This window comes from Palaemon carinicauda, chromosome 6 (genome assembly GCF_036898095.1).
Source record: "Palaemon carinicauda isolate YSFRI2023 chromosome 6, ASM3689809v2, whole genome shotgun sequence".
Lineage (NCBI taxonomy): Eukaryota > Metazoa > Arthropoda > Malacostraca > Decapoda > Palaemonidae > Palaemon > Palaemon carinicauda.
The window spans coordinates 65,608,578-65,624,045 of NC_090730.1; the positions used below are offsets into that span (position 1 = coordinate 65,608,578).

A 15,468-nucleotide genomic window follows, 5' to 3' on the forward strand; every position below is an offset into this window, starting at 1 on the left:
CCTTTTCTAGCCACAAGCCTAAAGACAACACACCTTTTCCAAAGTTTTCCCAGCCCTTTCGAGGAAAGTCTTCCAGTAGGGGTAACTCTAGACCAGATGGAAGGGGAGCTAAGAGGAGAGGAGCTGGGACAGGGCGAAGCAGAGTCTGACTGCTTTCGCCTTCAGGCAGTAGGAGCCAGACTTCACACCTTCTGGCAGGCATGGGAGAAGAGGGGTACAGACCTTTGGTTGGTCCAACTTATAAAGGAAGGTTACAAGATCCCGTTTATAAGGCAACCTCCTTTGATTTTAACACCAGTGGATCTCTCTCCCAGGTAGAGAGAGGAGTTAAAGAGGCAAGCATTACAGCTTCAAGTTTCTCTTTTGTTGGAGAAGGGGGCTATAGAAAGGGTGCAGGACTTGCAGCCACCAGGGTTTTACAACCGCCTTTTCCTGGTTCCCAAGAACTCGGGGGGGGGGGGGGGGGGGGAGGGGGGGGGGGGATGGCGTCCAGTTCTGGACGTAAGTGTTCTCAACACCATTATCCAAAAGACAAAGTTCTCGATAGAGACATCAAAGTCGGTTCTTGCAGCAGTAAGGAAGGGTGACTGGATGGTCTCACTGGACCTCCAGGATGCCTATTTCCACATCCCTATTCATCCGAGCTTCAAGCATTTTCTGAGGTTTGTATTCCAGGGAGATGTTTTTCAGTTTCGAGCCCTGTGTTTCGGCTTCAACTTCGCCCCTCAGATTTTTACGAAACTTATGCTCATTGTGGCAAGGATTCTCCACTCAAGAGGTATCAGAGCCTCTCTGTACTTAGCAAGCCATCCGGAAAGTACAATTGTTTCTAGGAGAGCAGAAATGTTCTGCGAGGAAGTGGATGAGTCTGTTGGGAACCCTCTCCTCGTTAGAACAGTTTGTCTCTCTAGGAAGACTGAATCTTCGACCTCTCCAGTTTCACACTCAATTCTTACTGGAACAGGAAGAAGGATTTGGAGATGATGTGTATTCCAGTCACGGAGTCAATAAGAAGTTACCTCCTGTGATGGAACGATCCAGTCAAGTTTTAAGAAGGTTACCCATTAGATCTGAAGAACCCAGACCTTGTGTTGTGTTCCGACGCCTCAGACTCGGGGTGGGGAGCAATACTGGGCCAGCTGGAAGTATCAGGTTTGTGGACGAAGGCTCTAAAGTCCTTCCACATAAACCAAAAGCAGCTGTTAGCAGTCCTTTTGGCCCTAGAAAGCTTCAAAGGGTCAGTCCAGAACAAGGTAGTAAAAGTCAATGCCGACAACATCACAGCAGTGCCTTACATTGCCAAGCAAGGAGGAACTCACTCGATTTCCCTTTACGAGACGGCGAGGAATCTGCTCATCTGGGCAAAGGAAAGAAAGGTAATTCTGATTACAAGATTCATCCAAGGGGAGAAGAATGTTTTGGCAGACAGTCTCAGCAGAGGGCAAGTTCTATCCACAGAGTGGACACTCCATCTGGAAGTTTGCAAGAATCTGTGAAAACTTTGGGGTCTTCCTTGCATAGACCTTTTCGCGACCTCCAAGACCAAGAGGCTAGAGACCTATTGCTCCCCAGTGCCAGATCCCGAAGCAGCACACACGGACGCGTTCCTGCTAGATTGGTCAAATTTAGACGTGTACTTTTTTCCGCCTTTCAAGATGCTTTACAAGGTGAAGGTGCTACAAAAGTTTGTGTCAAGCGAAGGGACCAGAATGACCCTAGTAGCCCCCTTCTGGCCCTCAAGGGAATGGTTCACTTAGGTACTGGAATGGATGGTGGACACTCCCAGAAGCTTTCCAATGAGAGTAGACTTACTCAAACAACCCCACTTGGAAAGACACCATCAAAGTCTCCAAAATCTTCAGCTAACTGCCTTCAGACTATCGAAAGACTCACAAGAGCTAGAGGTTTTTCAAAGGAGGCAGCTTGAGCGATTGCAAGAGCAAGAAGGTCTTCGACCATCAGAGTCTATCAATCCAAATGGGAAGTTTTCAGGGAATTTTGCAGAATCAACTCCGTTTCCTCTTCCAGTACCTCTGTAACCCAGATTGCTGACTTCCTGTTATTCCTGTGAAGGAAGCGCAATTTTTCTTCATCCACTATCAAGGGATACAGGAGCATGTTGGCAACTGTATTCAGGCACAGAGATTTGGATCTATCAAATAATAAAGACTTACAGGAACTTCTTGAGTCTTTTGAGACATCGAAGAAATGTCACCAGGATTCACCAGCTTGGAATCTGGATATATTCTTGGAGTTCCTTGTGAGTGACAGATTTGAACCCTTGCACTCTACATCTCTGAAGGACCTCACGATGAAAACCCTTTTCTTGGTTAGTCTGGCAACAGCCAAGAGAGTTAGTGAAGTCCATGCTTTCAGAAAAAACGTGGGTTTTCAGGATAACAAAGCTATCTGCTCATTGCAGTTGGGTTTTCTCACCAAGAATGAGTGCCCTTCTCAACCTTGGCCTAAAGCTTTTGAGATTCCGAATCTTTCGGATGTGGTTGGCGATGAGTTAGAGAGAGTCCTTTGTCCAGTAAGTTCTACTTGGACAGAACGAAGGAGTTAAGAGGCAAGTCGGAAGCCCTGTGGTGCTCGGTCAAGAAACCCTCCTTGCAGATGTCTAAGAATGCCCTGTCATTCTTTATCAGACTTTTAATTAAAAAGGCTCATACACATTGCAGTGAGACAGATTGTAGACTTTTAAAGGTCAAGACTCACGAAGTGAGAGCTGTAGCAACCTCAGTGGCCTTCAAACAAAATCGTTCGTTGCAAAGCATTATGGACACAACCTTTTGGAGGAGCAAATCTGTGTTCGCTTCACACTATTTGAAAAGTGTCCAGACTCTATATGAGGACCGGTACACTCTGGGACCGTTCGTAGCAGCGAGTACAGTAGTGGGGGAAGGATCCACCACTACATTCCCATAATTCTAATACCTTTTCTTCCCTTGGAACTTTTAATTTGTTTTTTATGGTTGTCTTGTGGAGATTGTGACAGCCTTCTGCAATCATTGATTGGTCAGGTGGTCAATTTTGTTCCTTGAGAGCACCCGGAACTGGGTATTAGAGGAGGCTCTGTCACAGAGAGGTGTGGTCACCAGTTTAACAGCTCCTAGGGATCTTTAGCCTCCTGAGAGAACCGCTGGATCTCATAAGGAAAGCGGACATAATGGCAGAGTATCATTGAAGTCAGCTTCCTTATCAGGTAAGAACCCTTAAGCTTGTTTGGTTTATAAACTCTTAAGCAGAATTCCAACTACAGTATATTGGCTGTCTCTAACCCTCCACCAAAGGTGTTAATCAGCTATATATATAACTACCAGGTAAGTCTTATGTTTGAAAATATTATTTTCATTATAAAATAAATTTTTGAACATACTTACCTGGTAGTTATATATAATTAAATTCCCACCCTCCTCCCCTCTAGAGACTAGAGGCATGGAAGATATGAGGGAACAGGGGATGGTTCCGAGGTACCTCGCTAGGGTGCGCAGGTGTTACACCTGGCTATCCAATCTGCGATTGGCACGAGTTTTGAGTTTTCTGCCGTGACGTCATAGACGTAAGCTATATATATATATAACTACCAGGTAAGTATGTTCAAAAATTTATTTTATAATGAAAATAACATTTCCCAGTCTTGGTACGAGATCATTTGCAAACTGATTAATGATCTGCCTCCCATGGTATGAGACCATTTACAACCTGATTCATGATCTGCCTCTCAATTATATATTCCCCAATCCATTTGTATTGTAGGGAGAGAGATCAAACTCTGAAGTGATTGATGAATGCATAATCCCTGTCCTTGAGGTACTGTCAACCGACTGATGGTCCATCATGTTAGCACCTTTTGGGCAGAGAAACATACTTTAAGGATCTTGTAGGTGCTGGACTTAGCGTGCTAGAAGTCTTACAATTAACTAACATTTCATGTTTTTAACGTATGATCTGATGTCATTTTTCTTCGAAGTATACAGAGACAGCGGTTTCTTTGCTATACAGCATATACCTGTCAGTTCCTTGATTTTGTGGTGAAAATGACCAGTAACTTCTCTTTGAGTCGCACAGAAATCGTCTTATTTCTAGATACAGAGTAATGGGTCAGGCCTCTACTACCATTACCAGTTTCACCTCTATCCAAAATGCTGAATTAGTAATTAGGGGTTACTTTGTCTACATCATTCAGTAAAGACTAGCATTTTATTGGCTTTAGTATCGGCTAAACGCACAAGTGAATTCCAAGCGTTGTCAATCAAGGTAGACTTCTTCATATCCAAAATATTTAAGACAAAGAGTCTGCCTCAGTTTTTACAGATCCCTTCACTAAAACTAGATGAAGACAGTTCTGTAGAAATAGCTTTTTTTTTATCCAGTAAGAGCCGTACAATTTTAATTTGGACAAACCATGGTAATAGTAGGTAGTAGGTTGGCGAGGACACCAACCTCCCGCAGAGGTACTACCGCTAGAGAGTTATTTGGTCCTTTGATTGGCCAGATAGTAGTACAGTGGATCCTTCTCTCTGGTTACTGCTCATTTTTCCTTTGCCTACAAATACACAGAATAGTCTGGACTATTCTTTCCACATTCTCCTCTGTCCTCATACACTTGACAGCACTTCTTTGCTCAAGTGGTCAACTTTTGCACTGTATTGTTTAGTGGCTACATTCCTTTTGGTAAGGGTAGAAGAGACTTTAGCTATGGTAAGTAGTTCTTCTAGGAGAAGGCCACCCCAAAATCAAACCATTGTTCTCTGGTCTTGGGTAGTGCCATAGCCTCTGTACCATAGTTTTCCACTGCCTTGGGATAGAGTTCTCTTGCTTGAGGGTACACTCAGGCACAATGTTCTGTCTTATTTCTCTTCCTCTTGTTTTTTAAAGTTTTTATAATCTTTATATGAGAGATTTATTTTAATGCTGTTACTGTTCTTAAAATATATTTATTTTGATTGTTGGTTTCTTCTCTTGTAGTTTATTTCCTTATTTCCTTTCCTCACTGAGCTATTTTTTCCCTGTTGGAGCCCTTGGCTTATAGCATCCTGCTTTTCCAATTAGGGTTGTAGCTTAGCAAGTAATAATAATGATAATAGATGTAGTATCCGTAATCTGTTCTGTGTGCCGAGGGTCCATAATTGCCCTATTAGCAAAAGTCCTTTGACATTCTTTACTAAAATTTTATCACGGAAGCACACAAGGAATTAGATCCAAACGCATCAATACCTGAGAGTGAAGGTACATTTGTTCACCAAACTAACAACCTAGTGAAGGTTCATATTAAGAGTGCTGCTACTTCCCTGATGTTTTGTAGAAATTTTTCTTTGAAAAGTTTCTAGCAATAGCTCAAGTCTGTACTGATCTGCAGTACAGTAGAGTACTTTATTTTTAATTACTTTTGTAAACAATCTGGAATCCTGTAATTCAAACTGTAATTTAAACAGTTTATCAAAGTTAACTAGACAAGTAATCTCGACCAGGTTTGTAACCTTAATCTCATTGCATTACTTGTGGTAAAATTTATACGTTTGTTTCCTTCAATTGCTCCCCACCTCCAACAGTGTGTGGGAGTCAGCAATCAGGGGAGATTCATAGATATTAAAATTTTAAGAATTAAAGTTTTCATGTTTTTACTGAATTGATGTTCATATACATGCCCACCCTCCTCTCCACTGACTCGGTATCAACATGAGGGATAATGTCGACTTTGAAACTGAAAACTACATTTCCCGAGGTGACAACATACAGTAGAGGGCTCTGTTCCTTAGTTAAAGGTATGTATTGTTTGAAAAGAAAGAAAATGGGAAAATTTGAAAACCTAAAATTTTTTGGGAAGTGTTGATTAAGCTTGGCTTCTAGAGAAGCAGCAATATGAACATCTGGTGAGTATGGAAATGAGAAATTTTATTACTAAAATTGTAATTTTTCATTTCAGAAGGTGATTACAGTATATACAGTAGATGCTTGATACATACATACATATACCAAGGCATTTCCCCCAATTTTGGGGGGTAGCCGACATCAAACAAATGAAACAAAAAAGGGGACCTCTCCTCTGTACGTTCCTCCCAGCCTGACAAGGGACTCAACCGAGTTCGGCTGGTACTGCTAGGGTGCCACAGCCCACCCTCCCCCGTTATCCACCAGAGGTGAAGCTTCATAACGCTAAATCCCCGACTGCTGCTACCTCCGCGGTCAACCAAGGCACTGGAGGAAGCAGCAGGGCCTACCAGAACTGCGTCACAATCGCTCGCCATTCATTCCTATTTCTAGCACGCTCTCTTGCCTCTCTCACATCTATCCTCCTAGCACCCAGAGCTTCCTTCACTCCATCCATTCACCCAAACGTTGGCCTGCCTCTTGTACTTCTCCCATCAACTCTTGCATTCATCACCTTCTTTAGCACCGGACTCTTTAAAATCACACACTTTACTGCATTGATATGGTATTGAATATCTTTGTGCTTCCAGTGCCAAATTTGTGAGACCAAACTTCCTAAATAAAAAACTGAAACAATTCAAATGTGTGAAATTACATGTTGCTTGGAAGGCTTAATCTTTGGAAGGAATTCTCCATCGACATTGATAGTTGAACTCTATAGAAGTTTAGATGTTGGAATGAACTCCATACAGTTCTATGCACCAAATTCAACAGATGGTGCCATGAGATGTTAAGAATGACAAAATATACTAATATTAGATACTGTAAATGTATTACAGGATTAAATTGAGTAGAGAGTATTGAACTTTATTGCTATAGATATATAGATCATGGAAGAAGTTGAGCATATCTGTCACCAGACAAACTGGACTGAATAAGGAGTTGTAAGAGAGTAGCTCAAACAAGAATGAAATAAAGAGAGATAGCTAAACTACTCATAAATATAAATGCTCAATTGATATTACATGAGTGCATGGAAATGAGATGGATTCATAAGGCCATTAAAATACAGTACTACTCTATCCAGTAGAAACAAGGGTATTGACAAGAAAAATGAAAGAGTTTTGAAAAGATTTGACCTTCAAATTCTTGAATTCACAGCCTAAGTACAATAGGAAGGAAAGATTTTAATATGGATATGGAAGTGGCTGAGAGATGTCTTATCCAGTGGCTGAAAAATAGATCAAAGTCTTGATGATTAAGATGGTTTGGAAACATGAAGAGAAGAGATTTAAACAGTTGGTCGGAAAACCAATAGACGTGGAAGTATAATGAAAATAACTAATAGGAATGATTGACATATAAATTTCTGATTGACTTTTGGTTTCAGCCTTAAGCCATTTTCTTGAAATTTGTTAATAGACATTTCTTTTGATAGACTTCTCTAAAGAAGATGATTTTTAAGTCATGATATTGTACATATATTCCAATGTTTGTTTGAATGATGATATAAGGTACAGTATGCTTTATACACTAATGACATCAAGGTTGATATGTCAGTACTCCACTTTGGATGAAAATATTGTAATTGAATTAAAGGCATATTTACTTTTACATGTGAATACTGTATACAACTTAAGATTTCTAATTGACAGGTGTATCTGTTATAGAGAATATATATAGTCCTTGAAAATATTTATTCCAATTTTCAAGGCATCAGTACCATCCACAAGAATCGAGTCATTAGTTGGTGGGGTGGTTAAGACACTGTACCTTGGTGAAGTAGGGTAGGCAAGCTTTAGAAGAGATGTGAAATTTAATGTTGCTCACATTCTCAGGAAATTTTAAGTATTTTTCATATCTTTTATAACCTGCTAGATTGCTTTTTATTAGCATTTACATAAAACAAATGTCTAAGTGTAATACAGGGAAGCTTTAATCTTCTGTAGTTTAATGTTTTTAATACAGTATTTATTGGACAGCACAGAGCAATGTTTTTCTGCTTATGTTTCATAATGCATTTTCCATAATTCCTAGTTTTATATGGGTACTTTGAGTAAACAAAGAAAAGCATATTTTTAAGTTATTGATGAAACTTAAGTGAAAGCGTTTATTTTATCCATGATGTATTTTTCAGGAATTCAAAAGTCAGTCTGGATTGAGAGATCACATTCGTCTTCATACCGGTGAAAGACCCTTTGAGTGTGAGTTCTGCCAGATGAACTTTGCCCGAGCATCCCACTTGAAGCGCCATCGGCGTATGCATACGGGTGAGAAGCCTTTCATGTGTCGAATTTGTGGCAAAGATTTCTCCCGTGGCGATAAATTGAAAGACCATTTAAGGCGTCATGAAGCTGAAGACAAGCTTAGCAAGATAAGGAAGCAAATTTACCAGCCAGATGAAGGAAATGCCGAACAACCAGAGACTGATGTGGGTTCACAAGTGGGATCGGTTAATAATGTACAAGTGCTAGCGAACAAGACAAATAGCACTCCTCCAGATTCTGCCACAATGCCTCCAGCTAAACGGGCGAGAGGCCGACCTCCAAAGAATTCCCAAGTGAACACTCATTTCCAACCAGCAGTTTCTCAGGTTCCTTCTGCTTTGGTATCACAGAGTGAAAGTTATATGCCTCATATGCTAGGTGTTACTAGTATTGGGGAATGTATCTTAAGACCAATTAATTAAGTTGTTTATACTTAGTCCCTGTAAGGGGTTAGTGAAAGGAAGACTTTAATCCTTTAAAATAGCCAGTTAACTAATAAGTTTGGTAACCAATAAGACAATCTGAACACCTGTGACAATATTACAATAAAGCAAAAGCTGTGATTCCCCCTCCCTTATTGGGTATTCAGTATATTGTACAGCACTGCTTTGAGTGACTCGTATATATTTATGCAGAAATTAGGGTTAATGTTTCAGAACATGGAATTGTCATGTTATCATGTTCAGTGATGCATGATTTTCAATGATGAAGAGATATATGGTTGTAGACAGTGCCTTGCCTATAATTGATAATTCATTCAAAGCCTTTCTTATGTCGTACTTAGTCTTTTGAGGCTGTTGTTTAGGAAATTTCCTTGCTTTTCAGCTATTTTGATTTTGATTTTATAATTTTGTGTCTTCAATATATTATTCTTTATTTGAGGGCAACTTTTACCATGAAGAGTTTTTTTAACTTTCATTAATTTTTTTAAAAGGTTTTTAGGAAGACTATTTTTGATGTAAATACTAAAGATCACCTTTGGATGAATTTGAAATATGACTGATACTTGAAATATTTATTTACATGAGTATGCTATGGATTTAGAAAGTTTTTAATGTGTCATAGCCTTGGAATCATTGTGTTATGAAGTGCCTTGCTTTGATAGTTGTAATGGGAGAGTGAGCATTAGTTACTGTTGTTGTCTTACTTGGAAAGAGTAATTGACTAATGGGAGACTCAACTGAGGTAACATCTTCAACTGTTTGACAATAAACACCTGTTGTGAATCATAGATTTTGCATGTTCCATAAGGATTATTAAAGTGAAATATGAAATTAAAATGGGTGTTAGTTTATGTAGGAAGTCTTTCTGTATTTATCATAGGATGTGAAGTTGAGGAAAAGCTATTAGTTAAACTTCCATATTAAGAAGTACAGTAGTACCTCGGTATTCGACCTTTGTTTGTTTAAAAAAGATGGTTGAATAGTGATTTGTTCGAATACAGAATTATTATTTCCCATTGCAGATTATGTAGAAGTGAATAATGCATTCTAAGCCCCTGTTGATTCGCTATTAGCATGACATATTAGCATAAAATAAGTAATGTAGGTGTGTAGTTTTTACACATACAGTAAATACAGTAACACACATAAAATTCAAAATAAAAATGAAAACATGAGAAGTCATTTTGACATAAGAAAACTTACCTTTTTGGTTGCGATATGACAGTATAAGTGGATAGCGGTGTGGGGAGGAGAGGAGGAGTTATTGCTGTCGGGAGGATTCCCTTTCCATGAAAATGTCTGGTAGTTAAGGTTTGGGGTTTTTTTTCCTTTTCTGATGCTTTTGGTCAGGTTTTTCTTTAATTGAAATTTATCCAATATTTTTTTGCTTTTGCTCTTTTTGCAGAATCTTAAGGTAATGAGGCATAACATTATCATTGAAAAGATTTACAGTACAGCCCTTTTGGCTATTACGGTATCAAGATAATTTTTTTTTTCAACAACTTGAACTTCCCCCCACTTATTATAGATTTCTAGCACCTTCTCACAAATAAATGCCTCGCTAATGCTATCACCTCGTAACTGGTTCTCATTTATAAAAATGGGTAACAACTTCTCCATTTCCTCTAGTACCTGAGGCCTTTGCTTTGTCAAAGTAGTCACTCCTTTAGCAACATTAGCTCCCTTTATTATTTCTTTATTCTTCAAAATTGTCGATATGGTCGACTTAACCATAGAGTATTCGAGAGCAAGATCTGAAAAACTCATTCCATTTTCATGCTTGGAAATGGTTTCCTTTTTTTTTGTTCGCACTGTTTTCCTTTTTACTTGACCACTTTCATTCTTATTTTACTTTGGACCCATGTCTTAAGTGCTAATGAATCAAAATGAATAAAAAAGGATGCAAAACAAAGATGTAGCACAGTCTAGCATGAAAAGTGAGGCAGAGTGTATGTTTATGTTCTTTTGAAACTACGCCCAACTGATGGCATTCAGCTTGGCAGGCTTTTATTCACACTGGTCGAGTGCCGAATATTTGTTCGAGAACAGGGGCATTTTTCACTTGAACTTTTTGGTTGAAAACCAATTTGTTCGAGCTTCGAGATGTTCGAATACCAAGGTTCTATTTTACTGTTATTAGCTCTTAACACATAATTGTATGGAAAAGTAATATTTGTTTAATAAAGTACTTGCTTTCATATCTTCAAAGTAATTTATTTTCATGCTATAGTATTCACTCTGCTCAGACATATCATTGCATTTTTTCGTAAACATTCCTCATAACCAACTTTTGATACCTGATATTTATCTAAATGTTCTGCATTATTTTTATACATATTTAAGGAGTACATTAAAATTTTATCATTTTTATATAAGTTATTAGAACTTAAAGATATTTTAATTTTATAGGTAAAATATATTTTTAAATCCATTGTAGAATTATGTTGTTTAAGAATTTTTGGGTTTTTGAAAAAAAATTTGATATATTTCAAGTTCAGTGGAGGCTCTTCAACAATTTGTTAATAGTATCTTACAGGAGTAACATTTCCATATGTATTTGCTTGTACAGTAATATATTTTTTCCAGGGAAATATTTTAATTACACTGTACTGTGCACATTATAAACAGTCATTTTTGTTGATATAACTACTAACTATTTTATTATGGGTTGCTCTTTTAGAGAAAGAGCCTTTTGCTGTATAAGGCCAGAATAATCTAACAATCGCATTATTTTATTGTTACTAATTATAATCATAATCCTGATGTGTTCATTCATTAATTTTGTTTGATTGTCATTAGAATAATTCTAGCATGTTTAGTATCCTAGAATAGTGTCTAAAACCATTAGAAAATCTAAAAGACTTAGATTTTTAATTATATTACGCTAATAAAAGTGTAGTTCAATATACTGCGGGAAATAAGACAATCAAATAAACTTTCACTTTTTAGTTTAGTAACCATCTTAAATTTATAAAACAAGCCCTATGCAAATGTTTTTCAGTTTCTGCTTATGTAAAATGCCTCTTTCTCCGAATTGAGGTATCATTTGGTAACTACTGTAGTATGTTAATTTCCGAAGCATATTTCAGAGGAGAGAGTGATCACTTGTAAAAGACAGGTGGAGTTGAGTTATGGCTGTACAGAATGTTGATTTTCATAAATTACATAAAGGCATTTACACTTTTTTTATTTAATCAAAGTGTAATAATTCATATATTCATGTGAGGTGATTAACAGTGCCTGTAAATTTTATACTTGGTCGAGCTTAGGACTTGGCTTTATAAAATGTTTTATGGTATCAAAGACAACAGTATTTTGTGGGGATACCACATTGCAAATAGTGTATAGTATAACATATTAATCTAGATTACAATACTGTAAAGTATTGATTTGCCTATATCACTCAACATAAGGGTGGAATGTCCTGTTAGTGATAATTTTGTATGATTATATTTCTTACTCGAACAGTTAAAAGCAATAGTTTTAAACTTTTTTGTCCAACAGTTTTGTATTTTAATCTTTTTTTTTCTTCACTAAAGTATTATATTTAATTTTTGTGCCCCCTTTCCTTTTTCATTCCTTTTCATTGATCTCTACATAATTTCATCACTTTCGTATTAGTGCTGTGGTCACGGATAGATGATAGTGCTCTTCATTACAAATACTATATTACCATAACTTTATGTGAAGCATAAATCATTCCCATCGTTATTTATATTTATATTTTTGTTTTCTTTTGCAGAACATATAAAAATGAATAGGCTTAAGTAAATGAAATAAGTTTTAGTTGATAAGATGTGGTGCATCCATATGATATAAAAATGAAGATATGCACATGAAAATTCATGTTAGCTTATATACATTTTCATTGTGACCTTGAGTAAGTGCATGTGTAGGTTTTAACTATATCTACTATGTACAAGGCTTCCATAATATTGTTCAGACTATCAGAATATTTTTTTTTTTTTTTTAGAGATTATTCATTTCTTTTTATGTATAACAATTCACTGTACTCAGTAGTATGTAGTTAGAGAGTTGAGAAAATCCATACTATTTTGAGAAGGCCAACATTGAGTTTATTATTGCATATGGTGCTTTTAACATTTAAACTGCTCTTTACTGTTTTGGGTGTACCTTTGAAATTTAAGTGTTTGAAAGGAGTACTGTATAAATAGATGAGAAATCTTGCCTAGATTTGAACAACCATGGAAACCAAATGATAAAGTGTTTCAGTGTCTTGCATATGATATAAAGGCATGAAGAGTGAAGAAAATGATCAAGAAAGGACAGTAATTTTTTAAAATAAATCTTACAATTTATAAGTATTGTATTCTGAGCGTTAACAGTTCCATCAAGCAAGGCAATTTACACATTGGGTAGCGAGGTCTTACTGTTGAAGGCCCCTCTTTGTACTCCTCTATTTTTCATAGCTTTACCATGTAGACTGAAGAGAAGCCAGTCTTCTCTCAATATGCCATCCACACATGGATGGGACATCTTTTTCTGACGAGCCACCAGTGACTCCATGTGTTTATGCCGCCTTCTGTGGCTCTACCCCTACCATTTTCTCCTGTGAGTCAAAGCATGCCATCACCACTTTTGACTTCTCTCCATCTGTGACTTGGTGTCCACCAAGCACTGTCTTCATCATTCAAGCCCAAAATGCAGCCTTCAAGCCCAAGATACAGCCTTCTTAGGATGAGTTTAGATCTTTGAGGCGGTACAGGACGATGTCTGGTTGATTCTATATGAGATGTGATTACTAGTGGCACTTCCCTATTGGCCTCTTTACCATTGGACAAATCCCAAATTTTATGTCTTGCAGATTGAAACCCAGTCTCCAGGATCTCCTTGTACTCAACTGCTACTAAAACATTGCTGCCTTCAAAATGCTGCTCACCACAGATGCTCAAGTTGTGTGTGTGTAAGGTTTTCTAACATTTATTTTAAAAGTTAAAGATGTATGTGAAATTTCTTTAATAGAGTGTTTTAGAATAGACACTTACTGTTGGCTTGATGGTGGGCTCTCTCTCTCTCTCTTTTTTTTTTTTTCTCTCCCTGGAATTTGTGGTGAAGGACAACATATCCGAATCTTTCCAATATCATAACTTTCCCCTGTGCTGTACCAGCCCTGCCTGCAGCAGAAGGGGTTGACTCATCCCTTTGGCCCATGAGGTCTTTGAGGGTATATTTCTAAAAGACGTAGGAAAGGCCATGGAGACTTTTCCTAAATATAGGACTGAGGAGAATCCAATTTCCCAAGACCACCACCTCCTCGATCAGATAAGTGACCTTCATGGCTAAGGTACACTCGTCAATGCAAATGGCACAGCCCAACCTTTGCCCTTTTCTATCTTTGAGACCTAAGGGAAATATTTTCCCCTGGACCTGTGGTGAGAACTGGATAATTTGTTTCAAGGGCAGACAGCGAATTACGTGTTTCTTTTAATTTCTCTTAAAAGCTAATCTCATCTCTAGAAGATCTCCAGAAATTCCTGTGAAAAGCAATACTGGCCTTGGTCAATATTCATGATTGCCCTTGTAATATACTGTATCCATGAATGGACCTTATTTTTCCCAGCATTTGGTCTTTTGCTTTTCTTCCCTCATTAGCTATTCAGGCATCATATGATTACTTGTTTGTAAGGAAAATGTTATTGTGTTATGATGCAAAACAAATTTCATAAACAAACTCATTAATCATAGGGAAGATATCTTCCTTTCTCTTTTTCAGTTCTCATTGTGCATTACAGAATAAGGGTAGAAGTCGATTACTAAAACAGTCAAGCTAGGTTAAGGTTGAAAGGTTAAAGTTATCTGGTTTCAGTTCCAGTTTCATCAGAACAGATGCTCACCAGAACGTTAGCTGGGCAAGGCCAACCCCCACTGTGGTTCCCAAGCACAGCAGTGGCTTCCTCAGTACACAGTTTAAACACACGTTCCCTAGCTGGGATTGATCTGCCGCCATGTGGAATGCTAGGCAAACATGGGGGAGTTCGTTTTCAGGATTAATTGACAAGACAGGGGAGCTGTATGATGGGGAAATAAGGCATCTCTTGATTACTGTAATGGGTTTTTATTTATGAAAATTATGTATATGTATCATAAAAACTTTGCATTTGCCATGTAAGTGGTACAGCTACCAGTTTATTAAGCAGCCAGTTTTCTTTTTGTTCTTCACTAGATTGTGTGTGTATTTTCAGATACTTTTTGCATAAAATTTATTGTATGTACGCTTGAGGGATTTTAGTTTCAGTGGAGGATTTGTTGATCTATGAATACATTACAATGTTAAAAGTTCCTGTTTGCTTTTCTCAATGTTTGATAACTTCTGCACTATTTTGACAATCTGTAAAACATTCAATGCCTATAAATAACTTTATTGGTAAGAAATAAAGTGGAGTGGAAAATAGCAATTGAAATACACTGTATGTACAGAATCCTTGAAATATACATGACAAGTCATTCCTGTATATTGTAGAGCATTTCTCACGTGCCTTTTGTAAATTATTAGTATGTGAGAGGTTATGTAAAGGATTTATCACTACAATTTTATTCATATATTTTTATAAATCCATAACTTTTTTAATAGGATGTGATCAGTCAGTTCAAAGATGTTATTGTTAGAATGTGAATAAATATTTTCATTGGTTTTGTTTTTTCAGCCTACCTTCTTCTTCCCTCCTTCCCTCAATTGATTTATATGAATGTTCTTATTATTTCTCTTTTGAAAAGTTGCATTAATTGACATTTACCCCTACATTTTTTTTTTAAATTTTATTTCCTTCCAATTGGCTCATGTCTTTTAAAATACTGTAATGCGACATGGAGCGGTAAATGATAAGAAGCGAATCTGTGGTGCTCCAGAGTTTTTCGTTTTTTGC

General features: G+C 37.4%; 1 protein-coding gene across 6 annotated transcripts in view; it reads left to right on the forward strand.

Moving 5' to 3' along the window:
* Positions 1-15,236, forward strand: part of LOC137642559 (zinc finger and BTB domain-containing protein 14-like) — a 59,824-nt gene extending 44,588 nt beyond the window's left edge. For all 6 annotated transcript variants that reach the window (XM_068375224.1, XM_068375223.1, XM_068375225.1 and 3 more), the window contains exon 6: positions 8,012-15,236. In XM_068375224.1, the coding sequence (XP_068231325.1) occupies positions 8,012-8,563 (552 nt within the window). In that variant the 3' untranslated portion in view covers positions 8,564-15,236. The remainder of the gene's footprint in view (positions 1-8,011) is intronic.
* The last annotated feature ends 232 nt before the right edge of the window (positions 15,237-15,468 follow it).